We start from the raw sequence: 26,812 nt of genomic DNA, 5'->3' as shown, positions 1-26,812 counted from the left end.
AAGAAGACAAACTGCCTTTACTACCCTGCTCTTTTAGCTCTCATCGCAGCCATGAAAATGTGAAGTGAGCATACCTCCCTCACCAGCAGAACTTTTGAAACACTTCATTTTGAAAAAAAAAACAACAACAACCCTGGGCAACATAGAGTTGTACACGTTTATGTGTCACGACTTCATTAATTATTCACAACAATCAATTAGTTGAAGCACAGACAAGCTGGTCGGGAGTCAGGAGCTGTCAAACACACAAACAGATTCACACTTTTACTGTGAAATAATTTGTTACGCAGCAGCTGTCTGATCAGACAAGTCTGAATATTTTTATGTTAAATGTCTGATCCATTTATTAAAGTTAAAAATGTTTCTTTCAATTTCCCCCTTAAATTCAAAGTCAGTAACAGCAGTTGTGGTTATGTGGTTATATTATTGCACAGATGTTAACCACAGAGTGGGACCTCTCAGAATATTAGTACTTATGAAAACATGGGAGCAGGCAGTCTGATAATGAACTAGTTAGGGTGTTATTATTGTCTCGTTAAACTTCACAGAAGAGATGTTTCCTCTCAAACATATAGTGTTATCTTTGTATCTGATTTATTTCAAGGGCCAGTTAATCCAAATTACCAAAGCAGTCTTCAAATATCATCATCATATCATTTCCCTCCACAGCCCACAATAACTGTTTTTAAGTATTCTTGTAAGCCATTGTTTACTGCTTAAGTTTACACTGACCATGGTAGAGAAGAGACTATAGAAAAGAGTAGCAAACTAATATGAAATAAATTGGTGCCATGAGTTGGTTTTCCTTCTATCCTTAATTTTCTGAGCCACCAGGTTCCCTTGAATCAAAGTATGATAAAATATCTTTTATCATTTTCCAAAATTCTCAGGATGTTGAAGATCCCCTCCAGACTCCTTTGTTGATATTCACTTTGAATATTAATTTATGTCTGATATACTCTTCTTTTTTTTTCAAATAAAAATATAAAAATATATAAGATATGCAGACTCAGGTTTCCACATAGTCCCCTGGCTCTGCAAGAGTTCCCAGATCTGAATACCAGATAAGCCTGCACTTTTGTTACAGCTTGCCTGGTAAGGAAGCACCATTTTGTAGCGGTTTAACTAGCAAATTTAATAAAACGTATTAAACAAAATAACGTAATTTTAATAGATGACAAAAATATAAAAAGGATTGAATGTGAAAGGCAGTAGAATCTTTTGTATTGGATGTATTTGAGAGTGGATATAGTTTGTCTGAGTTGCACAAAAACAACATGAAGGAGCTAAAAAGAAAGTGAGAGAGTAAGTATAGGGCAGCCAGGCGAGCCGACTACCAGCACCGATTTTATTGCCTGCCCACCTAGGTATCGAAAACACATGGCGAGGAAAGGAATGTTGAGAGTAAAAACTAGGGGTCATCACAGCCTCGCACTTGTCATACTAGGACTGGACTGCAAAAGAATTTTAATGGCAGAAAGTCCTGTTTACTGACAGAGAACTTCAGCACATCTGAGTTTCCCATTGTCAATAGAAGATTTTAAAAATGACTTTGGGTTTGACACAAAGTTAAACTCCAGATTCCGACCAAGTAGAGGTTGCTCTGTTCTGGGAAACTGCATAAACAAACACCCCGAACTTACTGATGAGTATACTTTTTAATATTTTTTTGAAAATGTATATTATGATAGGCCGGGTACATCAAAAGCAATTAAAACTTCAAATGATAGTGACTGCAACTGATTGTTAAAGTTATAGCCAATATATTAGTTGGTGACAGATTAATTAATTATGCTTTGACCTTTTAACCACATTGTGCTTATAGACTGTGGTTGTGTTTGTTCACTATACGAGAACGACACATCCCAGCTGTATTAACATAAAAATCCATTGTATAATCAATGAAGGAAGTGCTGTCCTAGATACTATGCATTGCATAAAAAGGTTAGCAGCCTGTCAGTTATTAGTGTCGTAGTGATTTATCAAAAAATGCACAAGGCGATAAGGTAAGAAGAACAAAACGAGCTTTGAAAACGTTTCTCCTAAGAGCTTGAGATGACAGCACCGCAGATGATGCAGAGACTCAAACTTTGTGGTGCAAAAACAACAAAACGCATGAATAATGCGATGCAGATTGAATACATTTCTTTTTGCTATTCTCGTATCTGTTCCATCACTTCCCACTGTGCCCTACCCAATAAAGCAGAAACACTATTAAAACAATCTTTCTGAAAGTAATTACTTTTTCTCCTGATCATCAGAATTTCACAAGGCAGTAGACCTTGAGAGGTCGGTCTTTACCTGTTTTAAGGCAGCAGCCGTTCGCTGTAAATATATAAGATATTGCCTTTCGCAAAATAAGTATATTAAATCAGATTATGTGCAAACAGTGAAATCATCCCGAAAAAGAAGAAGGATGCCTACAAGAATAAAGAAAAACTTAACATGAAAGATGGTACCGAGTGCAGCTGATGTGATAGCTTTGTCCCAGCTCATTGATAAGAAAGGCAGTAAGAGTTCGGTAATATTTTGCCCTATTATCCTGAAATAGATCAAACCATCTGAGACAGTTGGCTTTGTGAAATCAACTGTGTTCTTTAGTCTGAAATATTTGTAGGAGGAAACATTATGTAAACTAGCAAGGCCAGGCCTGCAGTGCTTGTTTATTCTTCATTATATCATTGTATATAGTGTGACACTAAACACAGCTGAAAGTGTTTGTTACATTAATAACTTCTTAAAATGCTAATTTGTCTTGTTTCTTCAGATTTCGATCAAACAAGAATCTATGGCAGAAAAAAACAGTTTGGCATCGGCAGAGAAGATTTTGCCGAAAAGAGACGTTTTTCTTCCCGTAACCCACTTACTCAACTCTGCTGCTCAACCCACAAATGCAATTTCCTTACACATTTGGCAGCATTTAAGGGCAAATAAAAAAGCTTCCAACAGTACCCTGCAATAATACATGATTCCCAACATTTCTTTTAACCGTTGTATTGAATAGGGGTATTGGGCTGTGAACTTCTAATGGTACTGGTACCAACTGCTAAATTTCTGGAATCAACACATACCTGACTGGAATCAAATTTATAACATATCAATTTTAACTGTGATTTTTAAAAAAATATTCATTACTTAGATGCAAAACCCTGCTAAAGATACTGAATAACTTGCTTGTTACCTTAAAAGTAATTTGTGTGGCCTGAGAGAACTTCTTAGTCACAGACTTAGTCATGAGCCAAGCTGACCTATGATATAATCCAAAACAAATAATCATCAAATCTGTCATCTTATTAGGAAGTTCCAAATGTCCAAATGATTCAAGTTGTTTTTCCCTATTTCTTATCTCTAGATTAGGTGGTAAGATGGTAAGAGGAAAGCTTCGCTTGACCTTGATGGGAGAGATGCCTAAGGGATCCTTACAATACGGACCTACTGCATATTCAAGGAAAGCTTGTCAAAAGATTTTCTTTTCCAGAGTATAATGAGAAAAAGCTTTTTGGAGATATAAAGATACCAGCGTTTTTCTTGCTGCATCTTTATTCAGCCTTTAAAAGTTAGTCTGTGATATACCAAGAAAATCCCACTGTGAAACGGAAAGGCGTGCATACTATATTGCGGACTTTTATCACTTTAAAGCCAGAAAACAAAGGGACTGATGAATATTGTTTAGACTAAAGCTTTGCGTTTTGCCTCACACACAAAAGATCTTTTTTCTGTTTTTTTTTAAACTGCAGAAGCAGATGTTGTAATTATTTCATGCTAATTAGCCAACTTCTTGTCTTCTCAGCAGGTGGGATATCAGGTAAAGATGGAGACAATTATTTATTTATTTATTTATTTATGTGGACCACATCCAGCTCCTGTGTGGTGAAATCACACATCAAAATAACCCAGCTATTGCTATTTAATCACCATTCTGAACCCCTGGTCCAATTAGCCATCTCTAACGAGCTCATAGAGATGTGTTTTAAAGTTTTCCCTTTCATGTCACTGCTCAGAGAATCCGTTTAAAATGAACAAGCGAAGAGATATCCCGCATGCGATTCCTCGCTAGACATTGATGTTTGTGTTTTTCCAGGATGGACAGAAATGAGGAAGTGTAGAGTAACAGTGTGTGATGGCTGGGGTTCTTTCCTCTGCATACACGTGCACAGAAACGTTCGACCTCCCTTGCCGCTTGCATCTGTTACCATGGCGATGAGAGGCGTAGAAATGATAGCCCTGAGGCTCGTTAGGGCCAGTGTCAAAACTAGTGATGTGCAGCTAGTGTCCAAATATTCCTCCTGCAGTCTTCATATCTGTTCTCAGCATCCTTCCTATAGCAAACTGAGAAGTCCTGATGACCAGAAAAAAAGCCGCCTGCAGTTTTTCCTCATCGCTTTCCTCCCTGCAATGTTACATTAGCAATTAGCAAAGTTACCCATGCTACAGCTGCCATCAAAGCGCTCTTAACAGCAACATTAGACTTTTCTAGTTAGAAATTCCACTACAGAGCAATCTGCATCAGAATATTCTCTTCCTGCATCTGATTTATTCATGAGAGCGAACAAAGCAATCAGATGAGGAAATCTCCCAAGTGATAGGTTCATGTGTGTTTTGTGCACCACAGAGTGTCGGGAAGTGCTTTGACTTTATTCATTCCCAGCTAGATGATTACTCTCCAACGCTGGCATTAGTTTGTGTTAGAAGCTCCCACCTTGCATGTGCTTGAGGGTATACATATATATATATATATATATGCACCCCAATGTCTTATGTCCCCACATGTTGGGCTTCAAAGCCTTTTCCTTGCACTGCAACTACCTTCTCTTGAAGACTTTATGCAATTTAAATGCTCATATTCCACTCTGATTGCACAGGGGCTGGGGGGTATGATCAACACATGGACAAACCAAGAAACACCTGGTGCTCTGCTAGGGTATCATTATGGTAGCACCAGTTTATACACGTCCTGCTCGGATCAAAACAAAGCAGTGCACTTTGGTGACTTAATCAGGCTGGCTCTGCCTCACATATTCACTGTAGCTCTGAGTCACTGCCTGCACTTTGTAAGTGTGAAAGAGTTAGGCCAGACAGACAGAGAGAGGTTTGTTTTTGCAGGGGTTTTTTGTGAGGACTGTTCTGGTGTGTTCACACTGGTCAGCAGCGCTGGGAGATTCCTGCTGTGACTGTGGGGCTCAGCTAAACCTAAAGCTCTTAATTTAATGTGATCTCCAGTGTGTGTGTGTGCATGTGCATCCGTGCGTTTGTGTGCATGTTTGTGTTTTCCCCAGGGCTTCTGCTGTATGCGTGCTCACAGAATAATGTCACATCACAGTGGCAGAGAAGACAGTCAGCTACCTTTTGTTCTCTAATAAAAAAAAAACCTTAAGGGAAATTTATTTCCTGTCAGCTGACATCATTTTTAATCATATATTTATTTTCTCATCCACCTGTGTATTTTTTTCTTTGTTTCAGGAAAGAGTGCTCATATACAACAGATTTTGTTTCCCCTCCCTCATTGCAGAAGAGATTATTTCTGAGTAGACGTGATAAGAAAGATGAAAATGAGATGCTACTACATTAAATTATCTATTGATTTGATTTGATTCTTGTTGTATGTCGAAATGTTACCATGTCTTACTGTGAATTCCTCCACAGTTTATTTCTGAGGTTTGCTGGGGCTGATCGCTGTTCTAGGTCATATCAGTAGCTAGCAGATTAGACTTGCTAAATTTCAGGGCCATGGGAATGAAAATAAACAAGAAGGATCTGGTTACAGTGGCCGTTTCCTCACACTTTCCCCCAGCCCCCGCTTATTCTGCCTGTCCGCTCCTCTTTATGAATGTTTGCATTGCGAGATGAGCTTTAAGTAGGCAAAGCTTGGTTTCGAGGTCAGACTTGCAGATGAGGCATTTGAATGTCCTCACTGAGACAGGTTTTCACTGCTTGGGCATTTTGATTAAAACTATAAAATGGATCTTCTGGGGGGCAAAATGTTTAATTTCTTTGTTCGTGTACTTTATGGATCGGCATCTCACATGAAAAGCCCATTTCCTGCACCTTCTTCAGAGTCTTCTGAAACATGCTGACTGAATTCTGGGACTTGTAACTGTTGTGTCTGTCGGTGGATAGCAAAGCAGAACAAGAAAAGCGATGCTAACATCAACTGGCCAGCTATGTGACAGTGCCAGAAGCATTATGCTATGTGTGATTTAGAGTGCTGTGGGTTTCACTGTGAAGTTATGTACCTGCCTGTGAATAACAGAATAACAATGCATTATTCTCACATGGCCTATCGATATGCTGACATTGTCTGCTCCTCTGTGCGCTTGTTGTAAGCCACTTTCAAGACATGCAATAATCTATTGTCAGAAAATTTTAATTACATGTGGCAAATGGCATGAGAAACTGTAGTTAGACCTCCACCTAGTGGCAATCTATTCCCACACCCCCAGATCAGGGAATAAGTGACACATTTCTGGTAATGTTTAAGCCTTTCATGTGTCTTGTGAACCTTTTTAGGAGGGGAAGAAAAAGTTCGATAAAGAAACAGAGAAATACTACTCTACGCTTGAGAGACACCTCAGCTTGTCATCCAAAAAGAAGGAAGCATATCTGCAGGAGGTAAAAGGAAAAACTAATTTTCTCATCCTGCAAACGTGTCTTTGAATAATGCCGTTTTATGGTCAGCCGAGTGTCTTTGGAAAATAAGCTGTTTGTGTGCTTTGCTGTGCTCCTTACCCCTCTCTCTAACAACAGACTATTTCCACGTGGTGATACAAACATTAACTGCTAGGTTGACGCTTGTCGTCGTTGTGGCACTAACCCTGGTTTGTTTGCTCGTTCTCAGGCTGACATGCAGATTGACAAGGAGAGACAACTCTTTTATGATGCGTCCCTTGAGTATGTCTTCAAAATACAAGAAGTGCAAGAAAAGAAGAAATTTGAGTTTGTCGAGCCAGTAAGTGAAGTGCCAGTTTTATATATTTCTCTGCTAAATTAGTTCTGCATTTTAAAGATGAAGGAGCGCATTTTCATGCTTTGATATATTTTATTTGTAGTCAAAATACCACCAGATCTCTGTAACTACTACTACATTTCTTTTTTTTTTTAATGTCTATCATCCTGGAGTGAAGGCAGGTGCATTTATACAACACTCACAGGAACATAACCACACTTGTATATCCCACACATTTGTCATCTTCATCACAAATTCTTTGTAATATAGTTGATCCATTTGGGGAAGCTTGTGGGTAAAATTAGATGAAGTATCGGCTGTCAAACAAAAGAAGACAGAGTGCTAGTGCAAATCAAAGGCTTTATGAAAGCCCCTGCTTTATAGATATGTAGAGTCAATTTTAACATCTTTAGTGCAGATGCTACCAGGAAACATTAAATTTGCTTCCTATTAAATGTCTGGGAATGTGAGATGGGTGCAAAGTAGCTGTTTCAGACGTCCTACTCCCATTTGTTTACATCCACTGGCAACTTAGCCACAACCCTGGCCCAAAAATGTAAATCTCCGGGCCCCAGGTAGTGCTCAAAATATGACAAGGCTCAACCTTGTGTGTGATGAATCTGGGCAAAGAAAAGATGGTTCATCCTTGAACATTTGATATACCAAGCCTCAGCCCAGAAATCAAATCAGTGGTTGTGTCTGAAGGTTTTACTGAAAGCAACTCCATGTTTGTGGACCACACTTGTTCACGCAAGAGATGGCATCAGTTTGTTTATCTGTAACAGTGGATCTTTACGCTTTATGTATGTATGTATTTATTTATTTATATATTTATATGTATCCACAATGGCCATGGATGTTTGTGTGTTCTACAAAAAACAAGATCAATATCTGTCTGCCATAAAAGCAGAAAACTTTTTTAAAATTGGATTTTTTTTTTTCCACTAATATACTTTTTTTTCAGTTTTCTGCTTGTCAGTACAAAGATGTTCAATAAATTATCGATTTAAAAATAATGAGACTCAAATTCCTTCAACGTGAGATTTAAAAGTGAACATCAACAATGTAACAAAAAATGCTGACAAAATGATTGGTAGAATAGAAAACAATGTACATATCATTGAGATGACATTATCATAATAAGTGCATCGTTATCAAATAATAATAACAATAGAAAAACATCCGGATTACTTATATATTATAGGTAGGATATTCGATTATATGCTATTATAAATGTTTCCAGTGTGTAGAATGGATGTTCTGTTTTACAAGATGCCTTTAAAAAAAACACTCGCCCATGTAAATAGGCAATCAAGTTCTTGTAATGTTTATTAACTCGATAATTCACCAATGAATATTGTTCCATTCCAGCTCCTGGCCTTTCTTCAGGGTTTGTTTACATTCTACCATGAAGGATACGAGCTGGCTCACGAATTTGAGCCGTATAAACAGCAGCTCCAGTTCAACCTACAAAACGTAAGTCTCAACACCTCAGGGGTTGTACACAAAGGCAACCAGCCACGTAATCAGATTCTGCAGCTTATCATACCCTGATATAACAAGCGGAGTTTTCACAAATGGATAGCTGTGTGATTAAATGAAATTCTTTGCTGCGCCGAGGATCGATATTTTCAGTGTTGCATTGCAGGCAGTAACTGTAGGCCATTTTATGGTGTGTCAAAAAAGAATTGGGAGTAAAAGTCTAGTTGCTGCAGTGCCGCCTTGTTCCATCACTATGTCCTCTCTACTTAGGTCCTGATGGTTCAAATATCTCTCTGACCCAATATGTCAGTTCTGTTGCCCTTACAGTTTCCACTCGGTAACCCTCTCTCGGATGCAGAGATTTCTAATAGTTACTGGCTGAATGGAGGCTGCTTCGCCACTCTCTGAGATATTAAATGGCCTGATATTGACCTTTATGACTCCAAATAAGAGGCTGACATCTTCAAGATCGTGTTCTAATTTTAAATGACCTAAAAAGTATTATTTAAAAAGTCTAATGATAGTTTTTATTTATCTGTTCTTTGAGAAAAAACAGATGTGTTTTTATTTTGAGAGATCAGAGATAACACAATGATAACATAACCCTAAATTTTCCCACACAGACACGAAACAACTTTGTGAGCACCAAGCAGGAAGTGGAGAAGCTGATGAAGAGGATAAGGTCGGCAGATCAGGACTATAAACCACCCGGCCAGTGGACGATGGAAGGCTTCTTGTATGTCCAGGAGAAACGTGAGTCTTCCTAGCTGTGCTCCCAACCATCCAGGCCATCTCACTCCCCTTCACTTTCAAGTGAATGGCTTTACATCCATCACCATAAACATGTCTCGAGTTCTCCCAGGCCCCTGCCGAAGAGATCCACTCACACAGAACTCATAATTCATCCTGTTTACGGATTCACTTTGATGTGCTCTCAAATGGGGGAGTTACCACAAATGGTAGATTATTATCAGCAGCAATAAACAACTTTTGATTTATCACACTAAAATTGCAAATTGATTTTCAGAAGTCTTTCCAGAAGCCTGTGATTCAGTGAAAAATTATTTTGCCTCAACTAGTGTTTTCTTCTGCATTTGTTCTGTCCTAGGTCCTCTGGGATGCACTTGGACACGTCACTACTGCACTTATGAGAAAAGCAGCAAAACATTCACCATGAGCAACACTGAAAACAAGTCAGCTGGGAAACAGGTACTTTACATACACTTTATTTTGTTTAGTTTAACATTTGCACGATAAAAAGCTAAGAAAAGAAGGAGCAGAGTGTAATTTGTGTGAAAAAAAAAGAGGCTTAAAGGCATGGTTAGTCCCGGGAGGAGAAAACGGAAAATGCCAGATTGACAAAACTGCAAATTAGGCGTAGAAGACAAAAGACTCGTTACGTCAAGGCAAACAAACATGTTTTATTTTTAAATAACAAAATGAACAAACGACACCGCAGGGGAATTCAAGGAATGAAAATAGTCCGTTAAACTAAACAGTTATAGTATCGTGCTTTCTAAGTGATCTAATGAATGTTTACTTCCTTTGTAGGAATTTATCGCTATGACTTAATGACACTTCATGTAGATCAAATGATAACTGATAAGTATTTCACATTTTATGTATTAGATGAAAAAAAGCTTCCAATCAATCCTTTTTTTGTATGTAGTAATTGGATGATGATATGGAGTAACTTCCACAGGGAATACTGCTTAGCGCTGCTGCGTCAAGTACAAACCGACTGAAAATGTCAGCATGGTTTTGAAGTGTTTAGCTATCGCAGTTTAACCTTTTATTTTTCACAAAAAGTATTTGTAGAAATACAAGTTCCAGTGACGATAACAAAAAATATGTGCACTTCAGTGCTAAAACAGATTAAAAAATTATGAAAACATATTTTAAAGAACTCCAGTAAAATTCAAGGGAGAAATTATATAAAAAAATATCCCCATTACTGTGAGTTTCCATGCATTTTTCTGCACATGTTACAGATATGGCTACATTCTGATTTACTAATGATCTCAGTTTCTTTTTATTTTTTAATAAAATTGAATAAAACACAGAAACCCACACACAGATGGAGAGGGAGAATATAAAGCCCAAAGCCAATGCAGGTGCAGGCGTATTTTTATCCACATATCTGGTTTGTTGCAGTTGGCTACAGTCAGTCTTACTGGCGTGCACAGGGGAGGATGTGCTGTATGTGAGATATGGCTAATTCTCAGAAAGAAAGAACAAAATCCGTTCAGGAGGTAATTGAATTGGTACTTTCAGCGGACACTGAGGGCCTCTATTGGGAAATGAAAAACAAGGTCAATGATATAAAGTAATTTTAAAACTCTATTTTCACGTGTTTAAAATCAAGATAATTGAAATAAAAGCTCTGCTTCTTGATAAGTGGATGATATGAATGCGTGCAACCAAGTAGCTCGGGCTTTGTTTGGGCTGACAGCCCAAATCAATTTTTAGGCATATGAAGATTGCATCGAGCTTGAGTTTAGAAAGTCTGAACCACCAAAAAGAAAAAACTAGCAAAACAAAAAGAAAAAGAATTTTGCAAATCCAAACAACAATGGTAAATGCTCTGTTTTTGTTGTTGTCGATGATTAAGTTTTTTTCATTAGTTTTTCTCTTTTTTCTGTATTTCCAATCATATTTTCACAAAAACACTGGACACTCCGGATGCATAAATCTTCTGGTTTCAAAGTACCTTCTGTGTCTATCACAACAAACACACAGCATACATATTAGTCATTTCAGACTTGCAGAGCCGTGCATTTGCAATTGTAAATATATTCATTTTCATTCCATAATGATTTCTCATTGTATTTTTAACTAATTAATGGTGAGTGTGTTTACTTTTAGAATGGTCTTGTCGTAAATCAGCCAGAGGTGTTCAAGCTCAAGTCCTGCATTCGGAGAAAAACGGACTCCATCGACAAGCGTTTCTGCTTTGATATTGAAGTGGCAGAGAGGTCTGTGATATGTATCCCTGAAAATGTCTAATAGTTTTCATAAGCTGAACACATGCAGAATGTATTATGTATCACCTAGAGCCAAAAAGAAAAAAAGAAAGTCATTGCACATCGCCTGCTGAATACTCATATTAGTAAGATAGCAGTTGCACACACTTTTTTCTTGTTAAAACTAACTTAATATAAGAACGACGAACTGCACGTGACATTTTGTGTTATGTTGAACTCACCAATACTGGAAATTAACCCAGATTCCCCCTGGAGTACACAACGTTTGAACATGCGAGAGCTGTTCAGGTTTGATTAACATCTTCAAAGACTCGGTTTAACAGTGTTAGACGTCATCAGCTCTGTTTGTGTCCTGCATGTTTCTCGAGTCCTCTCCCCCCCCACTCCGTTTGCTGTATGTCTACATTATCAGTATTTTTTTTTTCTATTTTTGAACCCATCCCATCTTTTTTCTGTGTTCATGTCAATGTAGAAATGACATCTGTCGTGGAACTCTTTTCAGGCCGCTTCAGTTTTTCTGTAAAGTCCGGTATGTGAACTGACCAGTGCTGCCCTCTCAGTGCAGTTGCATGTGCCGCATGTGTCCTAATCATGTTGTTCACTCAAGATTAAATCCAAACCTAATGAAATCCTGCTGCTTTCTTAGCACTTCACAAAATCTGACTTGGTCACTTGGTCAAGACACATTCTTGAATTATTTCTTCTTCTTGTCTGCAATTACTCAAGTAACACACAATATTGAACTTAGAATTAATTCCTATTTTTTACCCTTTCTTTTCAAAACCTTTGGCCATGTGGGAACATTCACAGTTGATTTGTTTTTAATGTTTCACGGGGAAATAGGATTACAGATTGGGCAATGATCAGAAACCTTTAAGTAGCTGTCAGCTGATTAACACTGGCTCAATTGACCAAGCCATCCGCTCTGAATGCTTGATATCAGTTCTTTATAGTGATTTGTACCCCAGAATAGAGTTAGCACATCACTGTGTGTTAATGTTGCACTGCAGCAGCAGGCTCAGCATTGCTCACGCTCGATGAGTGTTGCTGAGCATGGACAATAACTGCAATTTATTTGCAGGACAACTCATTTATCATTAACTGCGCTGCCCCAAGGTGCGTGTTCCAACCACAAGGACAATGTGGGCCAAGCTCCAGTCAGCTTCAAGCTCATCCATTAATCCCCATTATAATAAACATGCTGTTGCCCAAGTTTAATCAGGCCAGCCATCTTGAAACCTCATTTTTAACGGGTTGATTCACCCGAATTAGTAAAGAGGTATCCAGCTATGCGGATACTTTTATTTGCCCAGATTCTGAGATAGCCATCTCTGAAACATCCTCTGCCAGCCCAATAAAAAGAATTTCATTTGAGCTGCTCGTAGCAATGAAAGAAGAGTTTCATTAAAAATTTACCAGCAACGTGTCTTTCATAAGGACTTAAGGGAAAATACATCCATTAAAAAAATGATATGAGGTTGGATGAGGGTAGCAGAGATGCTGTTTTGGGAAAGAGATGTTGTTAAATGATTTGAGAGCAACACAAATATAAATATTTCCTTCTGCGTTCACCTGTACGGCTTTGGAGTGTTTAATATTGGACAACTTAAAAGCTGGTGAAATAAATGCTAAACTGTCTGCATGTCAAAATATCAGTTTGGGGTGTTGTTAAAGGTGTAGCACTTTTTTTTGTATTTTGGTTGAAATGACCTTTAACACATGCAAGCTGACACAGCTCCATGCTAGTACTAACTGCCACTACTGGGTGGGGTGACGTTTTTTGTTTGCCGCCATCATCAGATAGCGTTCTATAATTGTGTTACAGCCAAATGAAGCAGTGCCACAAATCAAGGCATAATGCCCCAGATTCTCACTATGCTGCACACAGTAAGGTGAAAGCAGATAAAGCTGTATGCATGTTGGGTGCAACAATGAATCACTCTAATATTAAGAACTTGTAGCTTTTAATTGGAAGGGTAATGTGAAGCTCAAAGTGAACTGAGGGCATAGATTGAAGTCAAGCATTTGCACATGAGCTATTTTAGTTACACTAGTCCTTTTATAGTGGTCTCAGCCAATATAAATATGGTCTGTCCAGGGGCCCCAAGGAAAAGAGATCAGACTGAGACCAGCTTTTCTCTTAAATCTTTCCAGGCATGGCGTTATGACACTGCAGGCACTGTCAGAGTCCAACAGAAGACTGTGGCTCGAGGCCATGGATGGCAGGGAGCCGGTAAGGAACTCTGCCTGTTCTTCTTTGAAATATTCATTCGGTGCTGGCTGCAGTTGGTCAGGTTTTTTTTTAAGTCCTTTGTTTGGCAAGAAGACAATGCCAAAAATGAATTATTTGTCACTGGCACCCTCTTCTGGTGGCTTTCTGTAAGGTTTTTTTTGTTGTTGTTTTTAGGAAACCATGACCTCACCATTTACTTGTGCTAATAATAGGACAGTCTACTCAAATTAGATTCAGTGGGAATAAGGTTTTGACATTATCCTTTTCTTTCAGCGATTTTTTTTCTGTTTTCAAGCTAAGGTAACCTTTACATTATAATGATTTTTGTAAACTCTCTCTAGATTTACAACCTGCCGGCCATATTAAGCAAAAAAGAAGAGAGTGAGTATTGTTTTTATATCTTTCCAAACTCCTTCAGGGTTAAAATGTATGCCTTTCAAATTCTTAAAACGTAAAATAATGAGATCAACAACATACACACATGAAAGAAATACTCGTTACCTATGACTATGCCTTTTCATTAATACTATGATTTTACATATGCCCACTCAGCAGGCATAGCACAGCCTCACAGTACAGGGCTGTGCTATTAATTTGAGCAGCGGCATAAGGGAGAGCTTATTATCCCAGATGACGGGCGGTTATCCCAGGCAGTAATTGTCCTTTCATTTCTGCTCTTGTTTTGTGTTACAGCATATCTTAATGAGGCAGGCTTCAACTTCGTAAGAAAATGCATTGACCTGGTCGAGATGAGAGGTGAGGTGCTTCAATCTCTCAGCTTTCATGTGTCGAATGATTTGAATGCAACCTGGTTGTAATGATTAACAATGTGCTCGTTAGTGGACTTGACAACACGTTGCACTGGCACGAGTCCTAAATAAACACAGGTCCTTGTTCCAATTCATCCTTTTGCTTTTTTCACCACCACACAGGCATAAACACAATGGGACTGTACAGAATTGGAGGCGTCAATTCTAAAGTGCAGAAGCTGATGACTACAGTCTTTTGTAAGTAACTAAAATCAAAAGTATTATCAGTGAACTAATGTACCAAGTCAAACCCCTTATTCTGTAATTCACAAGTGTCTGAATCTCCATGGTAATGTATGAATAGTTTTCTATTTTCTTGGGTCATAACGTGATCTTTTCCAGCAGAGTGAGGAAAGAGGTCCTCCTTGTGGTAGGACAGTGTAACCGCAATTAGGCCTCATATTATGTTGTCATTATTTTATTGAATTACCCAAGGTAGTCTCGTCTGGATATATATATATATAACACATTTGTACAGGAAATGTCTGAATGAGTTTGGTAAATGTCTCTAAATCTTGACCCCCAGTGCTATGAGACACCACACACGTCACTATTTATTTTCAATTCTCCTTTGAGTCTCTTGACGCAAGAAGAAAGTATTTTCGGTCCTCGGTTGAGCAGCTTGACAGGTCATGTCATGTTGTATTGGTTTCTTAAGACAATTTGCAGCTTAAACTTACCTAGTGGTCATATAACAATAAAACATATTTCCAATAGCATCCAAAGCACCTGTGGATATGGACCTGGACCCAGACATTTGGGACAACAAGACTATCACCAGCGGCCTGAAGAATTACCTCAGGTCAGCTCGCCCCACCATCTACGTGCACTTAAATGTCAGGAGCCATCCTTGCCTCCATAATGCCTCTTTGAAACCTCTCTGATGATAGTCATACGTTAAGTGCTGCGACTGTCTCACCAAGGATGCCAGCTGCATTCACAGGACTTGTGTCACTCAGGAAATAAATTGCAACTGTTTCTTTTTTCTTTTCCATCAGGTGCCTGTCTGAGCCTCTAATGACTTTCAAGCTCCACAAAGATTTTATCATGGCTGTCAGTAAGTTACAGTTATAACATATTACATATTTTATCAAGATCTCTATTATCCTTTCTTTTATAGAACAGATTAGGAAGATATTGGTACAGTTCAAATCATATAGCACTAATGAATCAGGTGCATCTCATAACTAACTAATTATGTCGATTGCAAATGTTAAGCTGGATTTATGTGAAGAGATATTGCATTAGAATTTTGAAAATCTTTATGAAACATTTTGAATTGATTTTAGAGATTTGAGCTTTGTGAGCACTACGTCTGGGTTATCAAAGCAGGGAAAGCAAATGAGTCAGGACTGATCTGATTAAATCATTTCTATCTGAGGAAATACTTGTATGGATCTCAGGTCATCTCAAACTGTGATGTCAGAGTGACTCGAGTGTGACTTTTGTTGTGGAAGTTTTCCTGCAGACGAGCGGTGAGCGGTAGCTAACGTTCTTTTAATCCAAACACACAAAGACAACATACAACCAAGCTTGATGGAGAGCCTACATGACCACGGGGCAGGGTCAGCAGAGTCTCACTGAGCCTAGCATGGCTCTCAGTTAAATACCTTCTCCAGGAACAAAAGGCAGTACACAGCTGTTTCACACCTTAAGGTTCACACTCCCTTGCTACTTCCCAGAGTCCTCGAAGAGACAAAAGACTGGTCCTCTGGAGTTCCTGTTTCCCCCAACATCCTTACTACACCCCCTACCATTTGTCTTAAGTATGAGTGTCAGACATGTTAAAATCCAGTGGCACCAAGGCATTACAATAAAGTGAATAAGTGAAAGAAATTCCTATACACCGTAAAAACCGTGAACTTAAACATTTAACATAACTTAAACATTGAGATAAATTTGCTGATATGTCTACTCCTGGGAAGATTAGCAGCTGTCCCAAATGCTTTGCAGTTTTTAATAATCTTTCTCACCTCACAGAATGATGCACATCAAATTGCAATTCTCACATTGATGGGCAAAAGTTTCTTCTCGTCTTTCCTTTTTGGCACTGTTGCCAAAAATCTGAATGCTACAGACCTGCAAACTGCCAGAGGTGGTCACATTCGCTGATGATCAGTTAATCAACTGTGTTTGATTGATGGCTGCTGCTTACCCTGTTCATTTCAATGGAAGTAGTAATGGTGTAGTTAATTGTTTACACACTACTTGTGCATTTTGGCTTAGTTTTGGGGGTTAAGTGTCAGGGTTAGAATTAGGGTTATTTTTGTTAAATAAATAATGACACAGTAATATGTCATCTGTTGTTCCTGTGAGGTCGTATTTACCTCATTTTAAGACCTGTTTAGGGCCAGAAGATAAAACCTTAGAATTAAAATGGGATGTACTTTCTTTTTCACACAATTACATCTGAAATATAATTATTATAAGTCAGTAGTGGCCAGCATTTCTACTCTTCCCTCATTTCTATTTATTTTCTTTCTCAGAGTCCGATGATCAGAACTACAGAGTGCGTGCTGTCCATGCTTTGGTTCATAAGATGCCTGAAAGAAACAAGGAAATGCTGGAGATACTAATAAAGCATCTTGTCAGGTACATGTTCTTGTAATCAATCAATTAACTTGCAGACTTAAGGTTACCTGAAACTAATTAAAGTTATCTGAGGCACTGCACCGCAATTGCAGGCGTCTCGCCAACTCTCACTATCTCGTAGACCAAAAAATGTCACCTCATGGCTAAACATGTGAATTATTAGGGTAGCAATACAGGACTGCATCCTACGCTTGTATGATATGCTTGTCTTCTAAACGCAGAGTTTCTGCACAAAACCAGTCTAACCTGATGACAGTGTCAAACCTGGGCGTCATCTTCGGGCCTACATTGATGCGATCACAAGAGGAGACAGTTGCCGCCATGATGAACATTAAGTTCCAGAACATTGTGGTGGAAATACTTATTGAAAATTTCAACAAGGTGAGTCACAGTTTCACTTTGAATGGCCTGGTATGCTTTTAATTATATCTGCATCAATAAACACATTCCTCGTGCAGCAGTTTTCTGAAGTAGAATATCCATATTTCCTTATTAGAACAGATTTATAGAAAGATCTCTTATGGTTTATAATCATTTTTCATGTTTCTCAAAAAACGACACCTAGACAGCAACAGATAGCAGAAGACACAGATGAGCGACAAGAATAATGTGTTTTATGATGCTATATGAACTTTCATATTCCAATGTTTATGTTAAATTCGATTGACCTTTAGTCATGTGAATACATTGTTGCCTCTAGTAGTATCATACATAAAGCACAAGCCAAAACAAACGGATGCATCAGCACTGTGTATGTGTGTATTTCTCTGTGTGACTGTTTGCGCGCACTTGCATGTGTGAGTGTGTGCTCTGTGCCGTGTGCTAGAGGCACATACAGTCAAACAGTGAGCAGAGGAGAGAAAAAAATAGCAGAAGCTGGCTTTGAGATGAAATGTAACAAGTGCACATATATTTGTTTCATTTTTTAAATTTAATTTGTTGCTTTTAAGCCAATAGCTGAAGGCACCCAGTGAGTGAAAATGATTGCATTGGCTCACAACATTTGATGTGGCGTGCCTCTTTAAATACAGGATCCATGGAGAACGTTTATTTCTTACAAGTTATGATGGTTAAGTATAATTTCAATTCAGTATAGCATTGTCTTGCTGAAATATGCACGCCTTCCTGATAAAGACATCTGCATCGGAGCATAGGTTGCTCTAAAACCCATCTATATATACCTTTCAACATTGAAAGTGTCACTCCAAAAGTGCAAGGTACCAATTCCATAGGCACTAATGCAGTGCCATACTGTGAAAGATGCAGACTTTTTAACTAAGTGCTTATAATATGTAATGGTTCCTCTCTACTTTAGTCCAGTTGACACTGCAGCTGTGTTTTCCAGAAAGAATTTAGAATTTTGATTTGTCTGACCACAGTTTTCCACTTTGCCTCGGTCCATTTTCAATTACCGTTGGCCCAGAGAAGACTGCAGCATTTGTGGAGCGTGTTCAGATATGGCATCCGCTTTGATCCATAGAGCTTTAAACTGCTTTGTGGATAGCAGAGTGAACTGTGTTAAACAATAATTTCTGGGAGTGTTACTGAGCCTGTGAAGTTACTCTTAAATAACAGAATCATCCCTGATTTTAACACAGTGCTGCCTGAGGGAGAGAGTGGTATTCCCCCAACTGTTTCTTTTTTTTTACCTCTTACTTTTCCAGCCTTTTGTCTCTAGCCAAACTTTTTTTTAGATGTGTTGCTGGCCTCAAACTCAAAACGAGCTCATATTTTAATTAAAAGGGCATATTTTTAAATGTTTTCTGCTCGCAAAACTTTTGCGAGATCTTGCAAAAGTTGAATTCCAACAATGGCGGCAGCTACTTAGTTGTAATATTACTCTTTCTGGGTCACAAAATACACTATTTTGAGGCTTGAATGTAGTTGTGTAAACGTCAGATACCTGCTCGGTTTACAAGACATCACATATTTGCAAAACTGCTCCGACGTTTTCGGAGATCTGACACCCACTATCTCGAAGCTAACGGGAGGTCAAGACCTACTACAGCCGGGAGGAACACCGCTTTCCCGGCACATCGTGCCTCGACCTCCCGGTCAGCTTCGAGCTGGCGGCCTCTGAAGAATGCGGCTAAAACTTTTGCGAGATCTTGCAAAAGTCCGTCTTAATTTTTTTTTCTCTCATGTCCTCTGCGGGGCTCCGTAGTTTTCTATGTTCTATTGTGAATAAAACACAATAGACATTTACAATTGACATTTATAAATCATGCCATTCTTTTTTGTTTTGTTTGTTTGTTTGTTTTTACATTATACACAGCGTCCCAACTTTTTAGGAATTGAGTTTGTACAGACAGCCTGTTGAAGAGAAACATCTCGCTGCCCCATTAAAACTACGAGGTTCGAGTAACAGGATCAACACTATCAGATGTTTATATCATATCAGTTAAGAGTTCAAGACTCCTTCTATGTCAACTACCACAATATGCAAAATTTTCCTCTGAAAGTGGAAAATGGTTTGACTTCCCACTGTCACCCTGAGAGCAGGTTTCATGGACCTAATTTCTCTCTCCCACACTACCCAAAATCAGGAGCATTTTTGGGGATTAAAGTGAAGCTGGATTTGGGACTTTCAGGGATGGGTCATGGCTGCAAATGCATCTCTCAACTCCTTGCCTCTTCTTTAAAATTGCCACAGTTAGAAAGAAGCTCATGGGGCTCTTCTCTGCATGCAGTGAAATGTCTGAGGGACATAAGGAAGCTGTCAGAATGGAACTGTAGGAGTTCAATATGAGAGTATCTGATGTTAATATTAAACATTATTCACCACAACATCCAAGTTTGATAGTTAAAGGCCCAAAACAGTCAGCGACTATGAACCAGAAGGTCAGTTTGCATAACCTCAATCTAGAAGGTAAGTTAACTACATCCTTGTTGCTATCACAGTGATTTTTTTTCTTGTCTCTGGGAAGCATATGTTTCTGCAAGGAAGACATTCATACCCCTGTTTTATCTTTGATGACTCAACCCCTCACTTCTGAAGGGAGGGTGGAGTGTCAGCATTATGTCTTAAATTCGGTGTATGGGCTGTCTTGTGAGGTGAATAAGCAATGGACAGAATCAGCTGACTCATCAAGAGAAATTGTAATGACGACCCCAACCATGTGCTCACTGTGCTCATGCTCCCTTTGAGCTTTATTGAACTATTTCAGCAGGTGTTATGGAGAATGGATTGTTGGACCCAACAACGATGTGCAGTTAAAAGTTAGAAGTTTTAATTTATCCACAGGTTAATGCTGCTCATCAAACATTATGAGGTCAGAGGTGAATGCACAGTCATTTGAAAACTTTTTCCTAGGGCATGAAGCGGGAGAAACTTGGAGGTTAACACATTTGACTTGTGGCATTTCTGCCTGTGGTCTCTCTGTGCACAGTTTAAGCTTTTCTGGCTCCCCTTCAAATCAAGATGCTTGGCTGCACCCTGAGTCAACATACCGTCAGTCTGCCCCAGGGCAGCTGTGGCTACAACTGTAGCTTGCCTCCACCAGTGTGTGAATGTGAGAGTGAATGAATAGTGGAATTGTACAGCGCTTTGAGGGCCCTGAAAAGCGCTATATAAATGCAATCCATTATTGCATTTATTTATGCGTTCATGGCTCAAGAGTTGGGAGTTGCCAGTTCGAGCCCCGGCTTGGACAGTCTCGGTCGTTGTGTCCTTGGGCAAGACACTTCACCCGTTGCCTACTGGTGGTGGTCAGAGGGCCCGGTGGCGCCAGTGTCCGGCAGCCTCGCCACTGTCAGTGCGCCCCAGGGTGGCTGTGGCTACAATGAAGCTTGCCATCACCAGTGTGTGAATGGGTGGATGACTGGATGTGTAAAGCGCTTTGGGGTCCTTAGGGACTAGTAAAGCACTATACAAATACAGGCCATTTACCATCATTATTATTACTATGCTCCATCCATCATCTAAGACAGCATAGGCATCAAAGGTCCTAATCTTGTTTCTAAGTCTTATTTTAATTACCTTTAGCGTGACTTTAGATAATATAATCTGTGGGTTCAAGTGCAACACTCTAGATATCTGGGTTCTCTTCATTATGTCTGGATGCTGACTTTTGCACCTAAAACAAACACCTGTTTTGCACCAGAGAATTGTGTGGAGCTTGATACTGTAGTTGAATATGAGACCCTGTATTGGGCCTGAGGCTACTATATAAACTGCTGAGGTACACACTGGTATTCACACGGAGAATGTTACTGGAAAGGTAGGTAAAGGAGAACAAATAGAGTGAGGTTTCAGTAATAATGGGTGGAGGTCAAACTGCATATAATGCGGCCATGGCCTGCTGAACTGGTGGTAACTGAAAATATAGGCCATAGGTTGGCAAACTATGCTAAGCCCCTGCAGATACAGAGGGTTGGACTTGATGGGAACATACAAAGGAACAGATTGGTGGCATTTGGTCAGGAGGCAAATTATTTGGCCTTTAATGGGCACTTGAGGTGCTTGTAGAGCTGTAGATTGGCTTCTGGTATATAAGGAGAGAGAGGTTAGGTGTCAAAACTCACTTTGAAGGTGTATGAGAAGCCAATGTGGAGCTATAAGGCACACAAGGGGTAGAGACTGGATTAAATGGCACATAAGCTTTTGAGGCTTATGGTTCCTGAACCTGAGACTCCATTTGGGGTACTGCAGCAGGTCTTTTATGCTTATATGGTGCAAAGGTACAGTACCTATGACTATGAACAGAACAGGTTTGAGCAAACTGGTAGGATTTTCCACTATCAAGAGTGGGTACGGATTCAGGTAAATTTGGTTCAGATTGTATGTTCTCATAGTGAGCTTCACTACTATCATTACAGAGGCTGGTTAGATGCATATCTGTCACAGTTTGCCGAGGGAAACTGTGTGGAGTGTGAAGAGTGGACCCAGGTGCAGACATTCTAAAACTCAAACTTAACTAATGAGCTGTTTATTAAGGCAGACAGAACAGTACAAAATAAAAGGGCAAAAACAATGCAAACTAAGCAATAACCTAAACTGGGTAAACTAGAAAGGAAGCACGAACTATGAAAAACCCTGGCAGAAAAACAAACAAAACTCTAAACATGGCAATGAAGATGAGCGCATATCTATATATATGAAAACCTGAATGCAGGACTTGACATGGGAACAACACAGACGATCCGACAAAGACTGAATGAGAACGCACGGACTAAATACACACAGGAGGCTAATGAGAGAAGTGGGAACACATGGGGGACAGCTGACACACATGAACATAACGATGTCACAGTGGAAGAGTAAAACTAAACACGATGAACACAGGAACACAAGATCTCTTCAAAATAAAACAGGAAACATGAGAGGCAGACATGACAACATAAGACACACAGACATGAAACACACGAAGGGCAAGGGAGACTTCACAGGGGTTGAAAACACAAGGGGGAGCTAATAAGCAAATGAACATAAGAAACCTAATAAGCTTAAACAAACACTATAAACATCAAAAGAACTAAAACTCAAAACACTGGGTCATAAGACCCAGGATCGTGACAATATCGAATCTCTCTCTGCTATTTTCTGTCTTATTAAATCAGTCTCGACTCTCTGAAATGGGTTCTACACACTTTCTTGGTTGCTTTAGGGGCTCACCCTGAAGTTCTACTTTTTTAGCCTCACAGATACATTGAAGGCATCATTTGGGGTTGCTTCTGAATCCTTTCCAGCTCGAATGATCAAGAAAAAACTACAGAGATGTTTGTACTGGTTTACTGAACACCCAGTGTCATAGCCCAAAGGCTGTTTTAAAGGTGGACAATTAATGGCAGTTAGGTAGCTTGTTCAATGGACAAGCGATTGTTTTTTTTTTTACACTTGAGATATCAAATTAAAGACAAATAAATGCAATTGCAGATAAAGGGAAATTGGCAATCTTAGCAATCCTAGCAGCCACCATCTTTATATTCGTTGCCTTTAAGGTAACATCGTAAAGGAATCTAATGTAACCCAAATGATACACACATTCAGATGATCCTGAAATATGATGTAAATCAAATAGATGAAAGACAGAACAGTCTCCTTACACTTAGAATATTCTCTTTGTTGTCTGTTTCATAATTACTTAGCCTCCTGGGTGTGTCGAACAGTTTGACAGATATGATGTATTATGACAGGTGAAAATGTGAGGTTTTTAAACTTGGGACTTTAACACTGTAATTGAAATTCCATCTCATCCTTTTATAAGTGTAACATCGGCAAACAGTTTTATAGGGAGGGACAGGCACGCACATCCTGCTAGACCGGCTATCAATGCACGCCGAAACACAGAGGTAATTCAACGCCAGTCGCTAATAACAGGGTTTTTTTCTGGCTCTGAATGAGCCCCCGAGGGGTGGCATGAGAAGCACAATCACCCAATCTATCATAAAGGCAATGTGTCTGTCACCTTATTTAACATTTTCCTGTTTTTGACCAAATGAAACCTTGTTTAACAAAACTTTGTGCAAACTGAAAAATTCTCTATGTAGGATAAATATTTTACTATACTTTTACATAGCTGCTATAATTATGTTTACTTACAGAACCGTTAAACCAGAGATATAAAAAGCAAGATTTGCTAGATGTCTGGTGGTTAAGATTTGTTAGTTAGAGGTTAGTTCATCAAAATATATAAACTGGGTACTGAGAGTGTTTGAAGAGTACTGATGAAAATCATGTTGAAATGTCAGACTGTATAGAAAAACATAGTTTCTGTATTTGTATTGAGTAATCAGTGTTTCTTTCTGGACCTGTAGATCTTCCACCAGCCTCCAGATCCCAATGTGCCTCTGCCCCAGCCCCAGAGTCGACCTGGCTCTCGCAGGAACAGGGCCATCTGTCTGTCCACAGGGCCCCGAAAACCCCGGAGCCTGTACACTCCCACACTGTGTCTTGCAGATGCAGATAGTGAGTACCAAGGAAGTGATGAGTGTCACAATTTGTTAAACCACGCCTTTAATATCTTTTAGGAATCTTTACACACAGTCTCCTATATTTAGGCCAGCTCTCTAAAGCTAATGAATAATATAATATCTAAACATTTTTGGTCTAAATTGCAAAGAAGCTAAAATCTTTTACTTGCTAAGCAGGTTTTAATGAGGGCCTTGTGTGCCTCGTCTCTGGTCCCTGCATAGGTGACGCTTTGAGCAGCAGTCCAGACAGCACCCCCATGGGGAGTATGGAGTCTCTGTCTTCCCATTCCTCTGAGCAAAACACCTCCTCCAAAACAGCTTCCTCTAGACAGAGGACATGTCAGGACAAATCCCTCCTGGACCTCCGCCGGACACCTTCACAGCTTTCAAATGGCCCCCAAAGTGCCGTGTTTGTCAGCAGTCCCGACTCGAGCTCCAGGGAGGACACGGGACGCACAGATGGCGAGTCAGAGGATGCTCTTAGCTCGTCCTCAGTCAGCACAACGCCAAGGCTGTCTCCTGCACCCAAGAACGCCCCACACTGTCGTGCTGACCTCAGGCCAGAGCTGCTAAACCGCTCCACTGCACCCTCCCTCAAATCATTGCATATATCCGAAGGTACGATAATCGTGAAGCGATGCCATATGAAACGTAATTTGCAGTTATTTTGACTTAAAATCAAATCGATCAGAATCTCATGAAAGTGAAATTTCAGGACAGAATAGATAAACTGGGTAGTTTTCACTGTTATGATTTATCCTTCAAGGGCTTTCAAACACTGACAGTAGCTCGAGAATATTTTGTTATTTCCTGATTTATTTGATGCGGCGTGATAGCTGTTCCTTAGTGTCTGCCTTTTGTTTCTATGTGTCATTTACGAGTTATTATTTGTATGTCGCCCTTCAGGCCACAGGAGCTGCTCTGGATCTGTCCAAAGTTTATCAACACTGGAGTCCAAAGAGAGTTTTAAGCCTACTGAGCACCCAAACCTTCCTCCAAAACAAGTGATCCGCCGCAGGATGGACACTTCAGTCAGCAACGGCTACCAAAGACCCGGCTCAGTGTAAAGAGCTTTAAAAACCAAATCGTTTTTCTCATCATAAGTTAGAGTTTTAACATGTCTCCACAAAATAAATACAAGTCAAACAGGCTTTTACATATATACTTGATTTTCTTTCTCCCTTCCTCTCTGTTTGCCCTCTGAGTTTTCTGCCCTCTGAGTTTTCTGCTTTCTGCTCCATCTGCGAGCATCGAGAGGTTTCTAAGGACAGATGAGTGTGTGTTGTGAGATTTATGTCTTTTCTGCTCTAGTGGGAGAGCTGGCCTTAATTACGTTCTGCCTGCTCTCGGGTTGCTGTGACCCAGCACCAGTCTGCGCTAGATCTCTTGAGATGAATAGATAGTTTGACTTGTCGTGTCTAAGAAGCCAGTCGCACGTGTCTTTCAATTAGTTTTCCCGTATAGCATCGAGCTAGCTTGCCCTAGTCTCTGTTGTCCCCATGACTCTGGGGTTGTTATGTCCAGGGTCAAGTGCGGCCTCGTTATATAGTTTAACTCAGTGGAGCTTTGTGTTAAAGCTGAGTCTGCCAGGAGGAAGGAAACCTCCCATATTGTGTGGTTAAGCCTTTCATTTCATTCTCAACAATGAAAAATGCTGGCAAGAGCAAGTAAACCAAGACAGCACTGATATATTATAATAGATAACACACAGTTATGCTGTTTCATTATTTTAAAATCATCTTAATTGTCGCTCATGCATGTCTTTAATGGCATAATTACAGCTTGACATACTTTACACAATGAAGTGCACTGAACTCTATTGTTTTTTTTCCGATTGTTTTCAGGGTGGCTGCCCGAGCATTGCTTTTTGAAAATGCCTCCGCCCAACAGTCTGCTCCAGTTGGAAGGTGATAAAAAATGACAACACCAAACAAGAGTTTGACCTAATCGATCCCACGCTTATCTGCTTAAATCTGCGATTACAAAGCATATTTTTGTTGTCTTTACAGAGATGCCAAGGCAATGTATTCCTGTGAGGCAGAGCACAGTCACGAGCTCAGCTTCCCACAGGGGGCACACTTCTCAAACGGTGAGCAGAAAAAGCGCAAACACATAAGCACATTTAACTGTCTGCTTGTAAGCCGACCTTTGCTTTACAGCAAAAGTGTTCGGATTCAAGATTGCGAATGATTCGTTGAGAGGCTGATCGGAAGTGTAAATACTGTACACACAGAGGGGGTAATTTGCCTGACCTGTGCTGACAGCAAAGAGCAGGAACTTGGTGAATTTCCAGTGTTGAAATGGAAAAGTTTTGCTCTTAGCGCGACACTCCCATATACATTATGAGCATCAAAACAGTGCCAAGATTTTTTTTATTGCCTCCTGCTTGTTTCCATTAAGAGATGACTTGGTCCACAAACAGTGTAGGCAGGTCACTGTAACCTAGTAATGAAAGGCACCAGTGCCGGTTTCCTCTTAGTACAGCCAGCAGAGCCAAATGCAAAAACGTCAACAAGTGCTCCCCACAATTTACTAGCAGGCAGACTTTTATTGTTCTCCGTTTTCTCTACATCTTAATTCAGCAAATCTCTGCTAGATTGTATTTACCGGACATTTTACAGCTGTTTCCCTTTGTTCTGGTGAATCTCCGCAATAATTTAGTTTAGTTTTAATGGTTTAAACTGTTTGCGTTTCTTTCACGATGGTTAAAATTCAAATACTTCATGGGGACTGAATCTGAACAGCAGACTAGCCCAGAGCTCTCCTCAATCTAATATTCATTAATTCTTGTAAATTAAGCAGTCAAATATAGGCTCAGTGATTCAAATCAGCTTATTCCAGATCAGAAGTCTGAATC

General features: G+C 39.6%; 1 protein-coding gene across 1 annotated transcript in view; it reads left to right on the top strand.

Moving 5' to 3' along the window:
• Positions 1-26,812, top strand: part of arhgap42b (Rho GTPase activating protein 42b) — a 76,587-nt gene that overhangs the window by 47,856 nt on the left and 1,919 nt on the right. Inside the window, exons 5-24 of the mRNA XM_035910239.2 lie at positions 6,508-6,609; positions 6,836-6,946; positions 8,315-8,419; positions 9,049-9,178; positions 9,534-9,634; positions 11,291-11,400; positions 11,882-11,938; positions 13,564-13,642; positions 13,984-14,023; positions 14,336-14,398; positions 14,575-14,649; positions 15,169-15,253; positions 15,450-15,508; positions 16,938-17,043; positions 17,265-17,424; positions 23,800-23,950; positions 24,166-24,573; positions 24,862-25,018; positions 25,800-25,862; positions 25,965-26,044. Of these exons, the coding sequence (XP_035766132.2) occupies positions 6,508-6,609; positions 6,836-6,946; positions 8,315-8,419; positions 9,049-9,178; positions 9,534-9,634; positions 11,291-11,400; positions 11,882-11,938; positions 13,564-13,642; positions 13,984-14,023; positions 14,336-14,398; positions 14,575-14,649; positions 15,169-15,253; positions 15,450-15,508; positions 16,938-17,043; positions 17,265-17,424; positions 23,800-23,950; positions 24,166-24,573; positions 24,862-25,018; positions 25,800-25,862; positions 25,965-26,044 (2,242 nt within the window). The remainder of the gene's footprint in view (positions 1-6,507; positions 6,610-6,835; positions 6,947-8,314; positions 8,420-9,048; positions 9,179-9,533; positions 9,635-11,290; positions 11,401-11,881; positions 11,939-13,563; positions 13,643-13,983; positions 14,024-14,335; positions 14,399-14,574; positions 14,650-15,168; positions 15,254-15,449; positions 15,509-16,937; positions 17,044-17,264; positions 17,425-23,799; positions 23,951-24,165; positions 24,574-24,861; positions 25,019-25,799; positions 25,863-25,964; positions 26,045-26,812) is intronic.

This window comes from Neolamprologus brichardi, chromosome 14 (genome assembly GCF_056152115.1).
Source record: "Neolamprologus brichardi isolate AB-2024 chromosome 14, ASM5615211v1, whole genome shotgun sequence".
Lineage (NCBI taxonomy): Eukaryota > Metazoa > Chordata > Actinopteri > Cichliformes > Cichlidae > Neolamprologus > Neolamprologus brichardi.
The sequence above is the reverse complement of the archived record's forward strand: the minus strand, read 5'-3'. Positions and strand labels throughout refer to the sequence as shown.